General features: G+C 29.5%; 1 protein-coding gene across 1 annotated transcript; it reads left to right on the top strand.

The window, feature by feature from the left end:
* The first annotated feature begins 9,956 nt into the window (after positions 1-9,956).
* LOC101206206 (D-galacturonate reductase-like) lies at positions 9,957-11,973 on the top strand. The gene is made up of 4 exons (XM_011661572.2): positions 9,957-10,301; positions 10,824-11,067; positions 11,159-11,338; positions 11,617-11,973. Exons 1-4 carry the CDS (start codon positions 9,997-9,999, stop codon positions 11,827-11,829), a joined length of 942 nt encoding a protein of 313 aa, XP_011659874.2. The 5' UTR covers positions 9,957-9,996; the 3' UTR covers positions 11,830-11,973.
* Positions 11,974-16,093: the final 4,120 nt, after the last annotated feature.

Below are 16,093 nucleotides of genomic sequence, written 5' to 3'. Positions count from 1 at the left end.
AAGATGAGAGATGATGAAGAAGGAATAACTTCTGGAAGAGGAGATGAAGAAATCTAGAAGAAAAAATATGAAATTTATGCAAAAAATTAACTCAAGTAATTATGCTGGCTTTATGGGTTTAGCTTAATCGGCATCAATATGTTCCCAAGGACAAAAAGTCCCGAGTTCAAATCCCCCACCCAAGTTATACTTAAAAAGACATTCTAAAAAAAGTCACTATACATTATATTAATTCCCAAAGTAAACTTGAATATTTCAAATTACAATCAATATGTATTAACCACATTACCCTTTACGAGCTAGAAAAGTGGCTTAATGAACCTCTAGATTAGAAGCTACAACAATATGGGATTAATTGGCTAAAGTCATTAACCATATTAATAAAATATTCGTTAACGGTTTGTACATTCTACTAAAGACTCACGACTAAACTCTTCTCACTGTCGATATTGTTCTATATACACTGATATAGACCAATAACAGTAAGTTAGTCATTCACAAGTGTTTGTAACACCAGTTGAGTCAAATTACCGTTTTACCCCTCTGTTACTTCTAGTCCTTAAATACCGGTGCTCATCTAATGAACAACATGTTTATGTTCCAACCAATAAACAAAAATCTCTCTCGTGCCATAGAGAGGGTAAGACCATTTGTAAAATTTCTAGAGACACCATTTAAGAGGATACTCATCTACTTGCTCTAAAGTCGGGAAGAAGTGAATTTTATTTCGTGTGATTATGTTTCCAACTCCCCACTCGGCCTTGTCCCCAAAATGATAAACATATTGAGTCGACAAACTGGCTACTCTCATCTGTTCATGTAAATGTAGCCTTTACCACCATCCATTCAACAACTATTGATGATTGGTACTTTGATAGTGGCTCTCTAGACATATGACAGGAAATCAGGTTTTCATCTCAAGATTACAGGAATGTACATCTGGTCATGTGCCTTTCAGAGATGGGGCTAGAAGTAAAATTATGGATAAAGGTAATATACTCAAACCTAATCTACAAAATCTGCAAAAAAGTAAGACTAGTTGAAGGTCTAGCTGCCAACTTGATTTGACTTTCGTCGAGAGATCAGAACATCCAACACCATATATATCAAATTGTGAGTACGTAGGAACTCTCAACGACCTAGCTTTTTGCTTCAAAGAGAATCTCTAAACAAATATTTCTTGACCAATATATCTCTCAATGTATATCTATGTGTATCAATTCTAGTTCTCTTTTTCTCAACAAATTTCAACATCGAGAAAATACTTATTTATTGTAGTGATTCTAGTTTTTGTACGAATAATATGTATGTCTCCAAAAGTGGTAAATTAGTGTACATCAAGGATGTGTGGCTGAAGACAAGCACGAAGGAAGATAGTCCAATAAATAACCATCAAGGTCAAGAGAGAATAAATTAAAAGGAATCCTCCATTATCGGTTTCATTTATGCCTCATGCTAATGAGCCATTTGACAAAGTTGGCTTTTAGAAATATAAAATTAAAAGAAGAATTACTGCTGAGAAAGAGATCTAAGATGGAGGACAAGATTGCGTAGCTAGAGATTGTGGAATTATTTGTACTTAAGGCAGGTTTGACAACAGTTGTGTTGAAGGTTGGTTATTACTCCTGTTCTGAACTTGCTGATCAAGAGCTCTTAGTGAATTTATTCCTTGAGTTTGATGATTTTGATAGTCATGTTTATAGAAACGTTCATGTGAGGAGGCTCTGTTTTGTTTTTTCTATTTTTCTTATTAATACTTTCCTTAGAAAAAATGATGCAAACAATATTATTACCAAACGAAGACCTATCATGAGGGGTCTTTGTGTTGGAATTGACAAGTGGAGTGAGAAAGACTTGGCCTAAGACGACTCAGTTGCTATCCACATTAATGTTAGTTATTTTAATACTATCTCGTAGTTACAACTTTCGAGTGGATCATATTGGAGAATAAAAACAACATTGATTGTGAAAATATTAATACATGTGGTTTATGTGTAAATTTTTTTATGTAAGGTTATTTTTATTTCCTTTCTGTTCTTCAGTAAAAAAAAATGCAACTAGCTATTTTAACTTGACGTTGTTGTATTTTGGTTTAAAGAGTTTCAAGCTTCTTTAATTAAGTTTGAGTCTCTTAAACCTAGAATTGTAGTCGTGATTTTTGGAATAACATAGTTGGATTGGTCTTGTAATGGAATCTATCATATAATTGGGTTTGGGTTGATAGAGAGATATTATTGTAAATTTTGAAATAAGTTAGTGTGGATGATGAGTTGATCAATTTGTGGCTAACCAATAGAATTATATATATTCTTCTTGTAACCGATATCTTATGGAGTTGTCCATATTAACTTACAAAAATTCTTCATAAAAGTATTGTTTTGTATATGACAGTATCGAATAAATATGTAAAGTTTTCGAAATGTTCATATATACATATATGGTGGAATGTTCATATATGTTAAATTTTGGAATTGTATTTGATGAATATCTTCATGCATATTTATGAGATTGTTAGACCACACTACAGGAATTACAGGGACAATATAGGAGTAAAGATATAACTGAATTACAATTAAAAAAAAAAAGATGAAACATTTTTGACGTTTTTTAAATGTCATAAACAATCAATTTCTTGATAATTTTTTCGTATCCAGTAAAGAATAGCTCTTGACGGTTTTTAAATATCATGAACACTTGTAATACTTTTGAAGGTTTTATTTACATGTCATGAACATCTATATACTTAACATTTATAAAATGTTAAGGTTTGTTATTCTTGACATTTATTAACTTTCATGAACTTCGACTTTTTTGACACTGATGGTTTTAAAACCGTCAAGAGTAGTAATTCTTGACTATTAAAAAACGTTAAGAAAACGGTTTTGTAGCAGTGCGAGTTGAATTTCAAATATGACATTTTGCATATGATCATTGGTAACGAGAGTTTGTGTCTTTCCTGCCTTTTAGCTAGAATTTCTATATTTGCCAACTTGTATTCAAGTTGTATTAGACAGGAATTTCTATATTCAAGTTGCCACTTTCCATATTCTTTTTTTATCGTTGTCTTCTATTTGTGTCGAAAACATTAGTGTTTGGAGTGTTTCTCTAATGAATCATCTTGCTACACTTCGAGAGGAGATCCTCATACTCAAGAGGAGCCTAAGTTATTCTTGTATGTATATAAATGAGACTAAGCTTACTTTATCATGTTAGTAATTAAACTCATAGAGAAGAAATTTCATTACTTACTCTCGCTCATGACTCAAATCTATTTATTGATTCTTCGTGAGATCAAAATCACAAACACTATCACTCGAAACCTTTCTATTTTCTGAGATATTGAGTTGGTTTCCAAGAATCAATGTTGAATTTGGGATATCAAAATCTCAATCATAATATGATTTTTCTTACAGAATTTCTAGCTAGAGAGATTAAAGAGATATTTAAATTGTAAATGGAAGATTGATTTTTTACACTAAAATAGAATGCCTCATTTTATTTAATATTTTCATATTACCGTCTTCTAAAAAGAGTACTTTATTTAGTTTAATGTTTGTAGAGTTGTCAAAAATAACAAATTTGATAAAATATTTACAATATATAGCAATATTCTTCTATCAATAATATTGATAGATAGTGATAGAAATCCAAAATTTTGCTATAATTTGTAAATATTTTACTTTATTTTACTATATTTAAAATGTCCCTTAATTTTTAATATTTTTTTTTTTTACACATTCATCTCACATATACATTGAAAGAATCAATATACTAATATAACACATATCTATCTCGAATAGATACATTTTAGCGATCTTAAAAAGTCTCATCTCATTAATATTAAATGCATTAGTCACCTAAAATTACTTACTCGAGAAAAGGACAAAAGGGAAATATGAGAATTATTTATGAAAAATATTGAGATAAAAGAAGAGGTAAAAATACTCCACTTTTACTATATAATAGAGATCAAAGAGTGGGAAACTTATTTCGTGAGAGTGGAAATTAATTAACTAAAATTACATGAGTGGAGAAGTTAATTAACTTCCCTACCTAACTCACTTTTAGCTCCTCATGGTTGCTTAAAATTTCAACTAAACTTAAGTTAAATCATATTTTTACTTAATTTACTTTAACCAATAACATGTATTTAATTAAATTTAATTTTAACAAAATGTTTAATATTTAAGCCTAGGAAGCCAATTATTTTTTTCATAAAATATTTCATATTTATCCTTATTAGATTTTGATTATCGTTCGACAATTTTTCAGTTCTTTTTCTTATTTTCCCTTGCCATTTATTCTTATCTTCTTTATATTATCAATTTATTCTTATTATTACTTCTCATTCTTCGTATTTTCACTTATTTTTTGGAATTTCTTCATTTTCATCTTCTAGAATTTCTTCATTAATCTTCTTCATTTCTCAATTTCTTTTTTTCTTTTTGGTACAAGACCTAAATGATATTGGTACATGATCTAAACAATCGTGTACCAATATATAAACGATCAGTTGTTTATCTCAGATAGACAGTGATGTACCACTATCACTAATAGACACTTTAGATTTGGTACAAAATTGTTTAGATTGGATACAAAGATCATTTAGACTAGGTACAAAGGTACAAGATTATTTAGGTTTAGTACAACGGTACTAAATTGTTTAGACTAGCTACGAGATCGTTTAGACTTGCTACAAAATCATTTTCAAGCGAAAAAACAACTCTTTAACTTAGCTTTGATACCTAGCTCATATCACTTAAACTTAGCAACTTAGACGATAAGTGCAAAGGTAAACACAAAAAAAAAAAATAAGAAATTTAATATTCCTCTCTTTATTAACTTAACACTTTTACAATGTTCATAAATTACAAGAATGCATTTCTTTTCTTTTTCGCATAGAAATAAAACCAAAACTTATTTACATGTCCTTCTTCCTTCCACCAAGGTGCTGCTCTTTGCGACAAGGTGTTTAGGAGTATAAGACTCATTTTCTTTCTTCACTGCTAAATGTTGCTCTATGTGGCGGGGTACCTAGAGGTGTAAAGGTTTCACCTCATCCTTCACCTCACGGTTGTCCAACCTAGCTCCTAACTTTGTAGACAACATTTAGGGCTTCCTTTTCCTGACTCAGCTACTTGGCTCTTTGCAGCTCCCCAGGCTTGGGCTTACCAACCATGAGTGTTGCATTTGTCTTCTATATGAGTTGGGTCATCTGCGTTAAGGAGTGATGCACTTTCTAACCGACTCCTTAGACGTGAGATAAGATGACACAATTGTCATGCTGCATAAGGCTTCAAAATATAACTTCGCCTTCCCCTCTTAACTAGGTTACAATGCCTAAGGTCCATCCTTCGCTTGGCTTCAACGTCCGACATTCTAGAGAGGAGAAAACTTAAAATGTAAGTCAAACTGACTTAGTGAGTGATGGGTTTGAGAAAACCTAAGCTTTTTGGGAAAAACATAGTAGATTCAACAATAATAAGGTTAAACCGCAAAATATAAATCTCATCGCATCAAGCTACAAACAATTTAACTATCAATACAACACTTGCCACAAGCAACTTGCACTTAGATTATCTCGCAAATCATGCTCATACTGAAACTTGGGATTCTTCCCTCACTTGGATCTAGGATTCACACTCAACCAACGTCATATCGAGTTGGCAAATTGACTACTCCCACACATACAAATCAAATAACAATCTCTCATGAACAAGTTAAGAGTTCAAAATATAATTAGAATTATGAATAAGTTATTCATGTCATTCTATTGAAATACAAACCTAATTAATCAACAAAGTTTCATCTAGTAGTTACTATTTTGTATTCTGGTCTTATGATGATCACATCTTCTTCTAGCACAATCTCCCATCTCAGATGATACTTCCTTTCAATATATGTTTTTCTCAATTGTAGCTCTAAGGTTTTTTAAAGTTGGCTCTATTGTTCCATTGTTGTCATAGTATAAAGTAATAGGAAAATTCATGTTTGAAATAACTTTTTAAATCAAAACTTTATGAGTCAAAGGTACTGCTCTTTCTTCACTGTTTCAAAAGTAACTACATACTCGGCTTCCATAGTGAAGCTTGAATATGACAAAACAACCATTTTTTGTAACTATATTTTTTATGTTGCTGATAGAATTTGAAATTTAGCTATATTTTGGAAATATTTCGAGTAATTTTGTCTTATGCAATAATTTTTCCAGTTTTTCATATTAAAAAATATTTCAGATATATATATATATATATATAAATATTTAATGTGATTTGATAAATTTATTTTGACTCAAACTATTTAAAACTATAAATGAAAAAACTTATTTCATTTTATCTCTTTAAAAATATATCAACTTTTTATAGATTATAAAATGAGTTTTTCAAAAATAGAAAAACTTAACAAATTATTTACGGTTGATAGAATAAAATACATTTACTTTTGATTTTTCTGGGAAGTGTAAATATTATGTCAAATATTCTATTTTTGATAAATTTTTCTATAGAAACTTATATTTGTTCGACTTTTTTATTTTAGTGACAAATGATTATTTCTTCTAACAAAATACGGGATGAATGATCGAATATTAAACTTGGAAGTTGTTAAGTTCAAATGTTATATTTTTTTTCCTTTAATAAAAATGTTGAATCTTTATATATATCGACTGATGTTTTAATTTTTTTTAATTAAATGTAATATACAAATATAAAACACAAAAGATGGGTAAAAACAAGCTTTTCTGAAACAAAATATTTAATTTTAAAACAATGGCAATGAGTTTGTTCCATTATATTTAATAAATTTGTTCAAAAGGAATTACATGTTTTTAAGTAATAAAACAAAATTTTGTTTGATTTAAATATGAAATCACATTTGAATATATGAATCTTAACGTTACCCTAACTTTTCTAATGTCAAATGAGTCAACAAAGTAAGAACAATACATGAAAACCAACGTAAAGGTTAAAATGCCTCAACAAAATAAGATGAATATATATTATTTTATTATTCTTCTAATCTCCAACATAAATGTTAAAATATCATTTTGAACACGTATTCTCTTCCTATATTTTTTGGCATGAAAATTACAAGTAAAATTTAACCAATTTCAATAAAAAAAAAAGTTGATGTACAAAGAAAAGAAAAAGATTGAACAAAGTTTGAAGAATATTAAGAGATAAAAGAGTAGACAAATGTCAAATTAGAAGACCAATATTTTGGTCATAAACATGAATTACATGGATAGATTTTTTCTTTTTCCATTTGAATTGATTTGAAAATAAAAAATCAAAAAATGAAGAGTTTTTTATACCAATATTTTAAAATACACCTTAAAACTATTTGAATTATTGTCAAATAGACTTAATTTTGAAATAAAATTTTAAAAGTATATGTATTTGAAAAATATACGAAGTTGAATGAAAAGTTAAGAATGAAATTTAATGTTTGTAATATGATCGAAAGAAGTTAAAATTTATTGGGTGTAGACAAAATTGGTTTAAAATTTATATGATAAAAAACAAAAGCAGATTAATAAAGGGATTGATTTTGATTTGAATTTATATCATAGGAAACAAAATTAAATACTAAATTGTTTGCTTCTACAACTTCCTTTAAGATTACGTCAATAGTCATGGCCACATGCAATGTACCTTGTTCAAAATATTTACCATCTAAGATTAAATAATATAATATATATATATATATATATATATATATATATTTTGTTATATTTAAATGCTAAAATATTTAACTTCAATTAAGTATTACATATGAATGAAAATGAAGTCTTTAATTTGGACATATACTTAAAAACGTTTGCAACATAATTTGAGTAAAAATAGTTTTTCTCTTTGGTTTTTTTAAATATATAATAAACCGGCAACATATTTACACGGAATAATTTCGAAAATGGAAAAAGACTACATACCTATAATGAAAAATACAAAAGATGTCATAATCAACACACGATTAATTGGTCACACGCGCGTGTAATTCTTCTTTTAAACACTGATAATATGAGATCGTGTAGGAAATGATACATGACCACATGTCAAATCTAAACGATCTTGGTTTAAAATTTTGTAACCAGATCTTTTATATTTGGTGTACGATCTTGTACCAAATCTGTGTACCCAATTCTAAGAGATTATATACCAGTATCCCAATGATATACTTTTTTTTTCAAGATCTTTTATGTATGGTAATCTCTTGTACCAATATCGTTTAGACTTGGTACACGATCGTATAGCTAAATCTAAATGACTGTGTACTAATATTTGTACCAATATCCCAACATTTTTTGTTCAAGTTCGGATTTTTTTTATTTTGTACACGATCTTGAACCAAATAACACTTTGAAAAGAAACATTTATACCAAAAGAAAATAAGAGATCCACTCTTAAATTTAAAAATTATACCAATTACGAAATTTGAAATTAATAACTCTGTTCACCTATTTGAATATTTTATAAATAAATCAATTTAGACTTGTTTGTGGATTTATCTTTTTTTACTTTATGAAAAACTAAGTAATGTATTATTATTATTAATTATTAGAATTGGTTTTTACTATAATAAAAATATTTATAAATATAATAAACTTTTAATATCTATTGACCATAAACATCTATTACTCATTAAAAAAAGAAAGAAAAATGGCATAGATAACAAAAACAAAAAAAAAATTGGAAAAAAAACAACCCATAGCACCTCGTTTTTTTTTTTTCATTTTACAAATATGAAAAATATGATAAGTAAATAGATAAAGGACTATCAAAAAGTAATTAGATGACTATTCAATTTTAAATTTGTTATTTTTGCAATTTAGAAGATGTAGTGACATGAATCATATTATCATAATATTTTTTGTTTTTTTTTTTTGTTTTCCAACTGACATGGAGAAAGAAAAAAAAGTAAAATTCTTAAATATTTTAATTCCCATTTAAAAGAGTTTTCCAAATTATCGTAATGCATATAAATACAAATAGTAGTTGATGTTTGTATATGACACTCCATCTTACATTGATTGTGATATTTTGTTATATTTTAATAAATATTTTTATTCGTTTTGCTATTTATATTTATATTTTTTATTTTAATAAATATTTTTATTCGTTTTACTATATATATTTTAATTTTTTTTTAGAAAAAGTAACATTTTTTTAATAAATAATGACAAGAATAGGAAGAAGAAAAATATTTAATAAAAATAGGTGTGAAAATTATGAACATTTTTCAAAACTATGGTCAATATTTTCCAATTTGCTCTGTTTTTGTCTTTTATTTATGTTTTTACATTATTTTTAGAATATATTTGCTCATAATATTATTTTTGTTATTTTTTAAACAACTATATTACTTTTAAAATTAACCCTATATTATATTATGAGACCAACAATAATTTTGGTCAAATAATTTTAGGTTGATTTTAAATGGACTAAAAGGGGGAAATAGTTATAAATCGCTCATGAATATATTAGTCTAAATTTATTCCTTTAGAAAGGTTTATAAATTAGAATAATTCAAATGAATACACTCGTTAATTTTACATTTTAATCATACAATTCCATGTTTTAGGGTATAAATGAATTTTTTTTTTAAAGAAAACCCTTTTTTGTTTATCAAGTGGCTAAAAAATTAAACATACTTTTTTTCTTTTGCATTAAATAATTAGTGGAGTCAACCGAACAAAATTGATTGCCAAGTGGCTAATCCAATTATCCAATATTCCTAATATATACTACGCTCCAATAGATAGCAGCCAGAGTTATACTTTTATTAATACTATTTTTTATTCAACGTGCAAGAATTAATTAATATTAACTGCTTCGTATTTACGGAAATATCAATGCAATAATCTCATAAATTCCTAAGAAGTTAGAGTATATATAATATCAGTTAGCTAAACATGAATGCAAATTATACATTTGTGAGCTTTGTACAAGAGTGGGTGCTAAGAGGAGGGGGCTTTAACAAACATAGCCTAACTAAACAATGAGAGTGGTTCCAGTGGTGACTTTGAGCAATGGCCAGTTGATGCCAGTGATCGGGATGGGGACGATGTCCATGGTCGGCCCAGAGGCGACAAAACTTGCCGTAGTGGAAGCAGTTAGAGCTGGATACCGCCATTTTGATACGTCCTATGCATACGGATCAGAGAAGGCCCTTGGAGAGGGGATTCGGGAGGCTTTGGAACTTGGACTTATAGAGTCAAGAGATGAAGTGTTCATAACCACTAAGTTAGCCTGTGGTTTTGCTGATCCCTCCCTTGTTCTTGATGGAATTAAGGCCAGTCTAAGGTACCCAATCTTTTTCTTTTTCCCTTTCCTTTATTTTTCTTATCACATTCTCAACCAATTTTTCTTTTTTTGAAAGATGAATTTAAAAGAAAACTATTTGGCAGTCCCAAATAATTAAATTTGTTAAAACAAAAGGAAAAAAAAATAATTCAGAATTAACTTTCGTGAACTGAATATGAACAAACAAATGGCAACAAAGTGACAATCATAATTTAAGAGAGGAAAAGAATCCATTTTTTACTTCTAAAGTTCTACAAATTTTCATCCTAAATGTCAGTTTCATCGGAACTTAGGACAACTTGTGCAATTTTTTTACGAAGAAAATCAGTAATTTCAAGATTATATAATTTCATCCACTATATGATTTGTTGAAATTGAAAGTTTTGAACAAACCCACAACTTCTTTATATCTCAAAAACTACATGTTTATTTCTAATTAATTACAATACATACAGCTAGCTAGCAGTTAACTGTGAAATATATATATAATTTGTCATTAAAAAATGATATTGATGATCTCAGGAATTTGGGAATGGAATATGTTGATATGTATTTGATTCACATTCCATTGAAGTTGAATCCTGAAGTAAGGAAAGTCCCAGTTGCAAAGGAGGATATTTCTGAAATTGATCTCGAAGGAGTTTGGGATCAAATGGAATGCTGCCAAAACCTTGGTCTCACCAAAGCTATTGGTGTCAGTAATTTCTCTCCCAAAAGGCTTCAACAACTTCTTTCCTTTGCAAAAATACCCCCACTTCTGAATCAAGTAATTAATCATTGCTTATATATATTAATCCTCTTTTCAGAATTCAGTACTTTAGGTGATGTTTAGAACAATATTCTATTTCAATTAACAGGTGGAGATGAGTCCACTTTGGCATCAGAATAAATTGAGAGAGTTTTGTAAAGCAAAGGACATTCATGTAACTGCCTATTCTCCTCTGGGGGCAGTTGGGACACATTGGGGACACAACAAAGTTGTGGACTCTGATGTTATTACTCAAATTGCAAAGGCCAAAGGGAAAACAACTGCTCAGGTATAATTAACCATTTCATTTTTACTTTTAATTACAATAAGAACTTTAATTTGTGGGGGAAAAAATCGAGTAAATATCTCTAAGCTCGTTCAACTCATTTCTGTCTTTAATATATATCTATGAATAATATAATCAAAGTTTTTTAAAAAATAATTGAATTATTTGAGATAAAACTTATTTGTGTTAAATGAACTCTAAATTTTTCTATTTTTCGTAGTCGTAAAAAATGTTGAATAAAAGCGTTGCAAGTATAAACTTCAATTTTATAAATTATATAGATTGCATTGAGATGGGTTTATGAGCAAGGAGTGAGCATAGTGGCAAAGAGCTTTGACAAAGAAAGAATGAGAGAGAACATCGACATTTTTGATTGGTCATTGAGTGAAGATGAATCAGATAAGATTGGCCAACTTCCTCAACACAAAGCTGTTGTGTTTGCCAATGTTTATGGCCAACATGATGTGGTTCTTCATCTTGATGCTGAGCTTTGAATCTCTTTATTTCTTGCTATTTTGCCTCTTCATTTACATACTATACATTATGCATTTTTCTTTACCTAAAATTGTAGAATGGAAAAAGTTATAGAATAGTACATTATTTTGTACTGTGTTATAAACTAAAATATGATTGAATTACTGTTTCTATCTTAAACCATGTGTTTTTTCCTTTTCATTTTTTTGTGATTTATTTTGCATCGTAGGGTTGATTGGAATCTTAAGTTCAAAAACATGTTTTTTCTACTCTTGATATTGATCATCAAGGTAACTTCGTCCTATCTTTTTCTCTTGGATAAAATTAATTAACTTGTTTTGGAGGATTAATTTAGCATTTGATGACCTAAAAGAACTTGCATAACCATATAATAATAGTTACTGGTATGAAATCAAAGCAGCTTCACTGCCAAATGATCTGATTTCATACCAGTAACTGTTATTACATCGATGCCAAAAGATGGATCAATCAAACATTTGTATTACAAGGAAAAATAGTCTAAGTGTTTGCCTAATAAAAGAAATTGAGCAATGGTGTGGTGTCCAATAACTGCAAAAAATTTGACACTTGTGTTAGTCTCAAGTTTGTTAGTAGAAGATAGTAGGATATTTTAAATGTTTCATCGAGTAATGTCCTTTATTAATACAAGAAAAAAAAACCTATATGTCGAGCCATAGCAAAAGTGCTGGAAAAAAAGATGATCGAAAGTTAAAGTTTACGTCAATGGATTATGTGGGTGTCGGGAGTATACTAAAACTCCGAACAATGTATATCAAGTGTTAGGAAACAGACCCTTTTGCTAGTTCCCTGAGGCCATTCGTCGAGGGATACTTTCAATAAAACAAAAAATCTAAGGAATTATCGACAGGTGCACTTGGCCGTCAAAAGAGATGTTGACTACAGATGTTGGCAGATAACGTTAAACTATATCAAAATGTTTTAAATAAGTTGTGTCGAATGTTCTGACTTAAGGTACAACACTCTAAACATAGATCAGCGTGCTGTCCTTGAACCGACTCAAATATCATAACTTCAATTGTACACAAACAATAGCCATAAAATTAATAGGATCACTCCTCCTTAATCAATATCCACTTGCAATCTGATCATCAAGTATTCTTGACTTTCTTTAATCTCTTATCTTCGGTGTTCAATATCGTAACCTATAGGTCAATGAAGGGACACTTCGAAACTTCCACAAATATGATTATATCATGACAAATGCTTTTTCAAGAAAACCCTCACTAGTACAAAAGTGGTCTACGACGACAGTTATTTACTGTCGTAAACGAAATTCGCGACAGTTATTTTCAGTCATAGAAGCAGGAGTCATGGAAAGTCCTTCGATGACAGTTTTTAAAAACTGTCGCAATAAGTTATTTTATGACATGAAATAAATGTCGTTAATTAGAATTCAACGACGTCAAATAACTGTCATATTTTATTTTATGACAACAAATAACTATCATCATTTGTGTATTAACGATGGTTAAATAAATGTCGCGAATTCATTTATTGTGACATTTTTTAATTGTTATGAATATGTTAATCGCGACAGTTTTTCTGTATAAAAATGTCATTGTTTTGCTATTGACGACATTTTTTTCCTGTCACATATAGGGCAATCGTGACAATTTATTTTATTAAACAACTGTCATCGTTTTTAGATTGACAACAATTAATAACTGTCACAAATTCATTTATTACGTCATTTATTTTCTGTTGCAAATTTCTCAATTTACTACAGTTTTTTCCTGTTCTCCTTGCCGCTCTACCATTACACGAACCATTTGAATGACAATAATGTAGCTGAGAATGACAATTTTGAATTTATAATATTGACACCCATATAGAAAAAAGTAGCCAACACTTTAATATATATACGATATAATACAATTTATAATATTCGTACATTTCCAATCAAGTGTCAACAATTTACAAGTACAAAATCTCAACCCTTAATCAAATTTTTTTTTAAATAGCATTAGAATACATCTAACAAGATTTTCTGCAGAAGCATAAATGACCAACCGAGAATGTTCGTCTCTGAAAATGTTCTTTGAAAGAAAACTCATGAAGTTGTCGACTCCAGTTGAACCTACAAAGACAACATGAATATAAGCATCCATAACACATACATTTGTGAACCAACATTACCACAACAAAGATGAAAATGGAGGACTACCATGTAGTAATGTGAATGTAAAAGAAACATTATATATATTATGAATCTTGTTTCTAATCAAGAACTTATTTCCTAACCATGTACTTGATGAGCGTTTGTAGAATTTAATATCAGCAACCAAAACAACTGCAGCAGCCTCTTGATCAAACCCTTGCACCAATTCCTGAAATCAATGCCTCAAATATTTAGCTTTTTCCCAACATCGAGATAGAGAAAGAGAACCAAACAAAGAATTCATCTGTTTGTATTGACTTCTCATTATTCATGGAGACAAAAAGAGACAAATATAGAGAGTTCAAGTGTGTGTGTATGTGTGCATAAAGCACTAGATAGGGTTGAGGTTTAGAGCACATCAAACCAATATATATACAACCACTCCTGAATATTTTTCATGAATAGAAATGATGTTGTTCATTTGTACGTGCAAAATGTCAATTACAAAATGTCAACCATGAAATATATAATCCTGTTCTCACAAGTAATTCTCACAAACTAATTTTTCCTAGTTACTTGGGTTGAGGTTTCTTCAGACATGTACACGATGGAAGAAGTGAGATGAGATCGAAGCTTAGCATGACAAGCAGAAAAGCAAGAAGTGAGATGAGATCGAAGCTTCAAGTATAAGAATGCAAAGCACTCTCTCACCCATGTTTCTTGCAATAAAACTCTCAAAATTAAATATAGTAACAAACATTAGCTATTCTTTGGTTAACTCTTCTCCGATGAAATTTAGTTTATTATCCCATTGTAAATACTAGCTCTGAGAATCTGTACATACTCTACTCTTAAGTTAAAACCTATTACATTGAAAAATGTGAGACCGGCCAAAGAAGAAGTTTCCTCCTCCCTAGGCTTACTGCACCGTTGTCCATGGTAAGAAAGGTACTTCAAAAAGAAAATGTCAAAGGTATGCAAATTTCATCAATGAAAAGTTCACAATGTTTAAAGTAGAGCAAAATAACCATTTGTAGTCCTTAAAGTTGGGTCGTTCCTAGTCCTTACAACAAAAACGCTACGACAATACATGTATGACAATTTGTAGTCCTTAAAGTTGAACAGTTTGACATATCCTTGAGGGACCAAAGAAACGTAGTTAGAAAAACTTAATAAGAATGGGAATAAATACAAGTAAGGAGGGTGGTATTGTCCCAAATTTCCACAACTCTTCTCAAACCTTCAAAATTCTATGGAAACTCATCAATAAACAGTAGAGCTTTAGGTAAACTTTTGAAATTGGAAACTTACCATGGCTCTATTCGGTGCAAGTCCACGTACTTTACTTTTTAGGTTGGTGACACTATACTTGTAGTAAGAGAACGTCCTTGAAGTAAGAGAACTTCTGCTAATCCTCAATTCAATCAATTATTCAAAATGTCATAAGGTAGTCATAGGAAGAAAATATAGTTTAAAAACGTTGATAAAAAGTAAGGTAAAAAAAGTGTATAGGCTTAAGTTTCAAAAACTTAAAGCCAAAAACCAAATAGATAACATACATAAATTCCCTTGGAAAGTGTATAGGCTTAAGTTTCAACATACACATTCATACCTTTCCAATGTGTATAACATACATCGCGGTTTATGTTTCAAGTAGAGGGTGTATTTCAACATTTTCAAATTTACTCCTCTTGGAAAGATCTAGCATGGTAAATGGCAAATAAAATTCTACCATACAAAATAAATCTTAATTCACCATCATTTTTTTGTCTTTCCTTTCAATATAGAACATGTAGTAATTTTTGTTGCTACTATCCTTATTGTAAGAAAGGGAGCGAGAACATACCTATAATTATCAATAATCACTTCCCTCTATCCTTCAATCAAAGCAACTCAATAGCAACCATAAATAAAATATCAATAGAAAAATCAAAAGTACTAAAATTCACTTGGAAAATGCATAGACAAACAAAAAGACCCTACACACCATCAAAGTTTAAGATCTCACATTTCATTTTTCATTCTTTTTTTCTCAAAGCTTCAGCCCATAACCATGACATCTCCTTTGGCCTTGATTTCCTAATTCGAACGAACAAAAATCAATCAAAAATCAACCAAATGCTTCATTGAGGCATTTCATCAAA

This window comes from Cucumis sativus, chromosome 5 (assembly GCF_000004075.3).
Source record: "Cucumis sativus cultivar 9930 chromosome 5, Cucumber_9930_V3, whole genome shotgun sequence".
In the NCBI taxonomy this organism is placed as follows: domain Eukaryota; kingdom Viridiplantae; phylum Streptophyta; class Magnoliopsida; order Cucurbitales; family Cucurbitaceae; genus Cucumis; species Cucumis sativus.
Note: the sequence above shows the minus strand (reverse complement) of the source record. Positions and strands in the feature narration are given on the sequence as shown.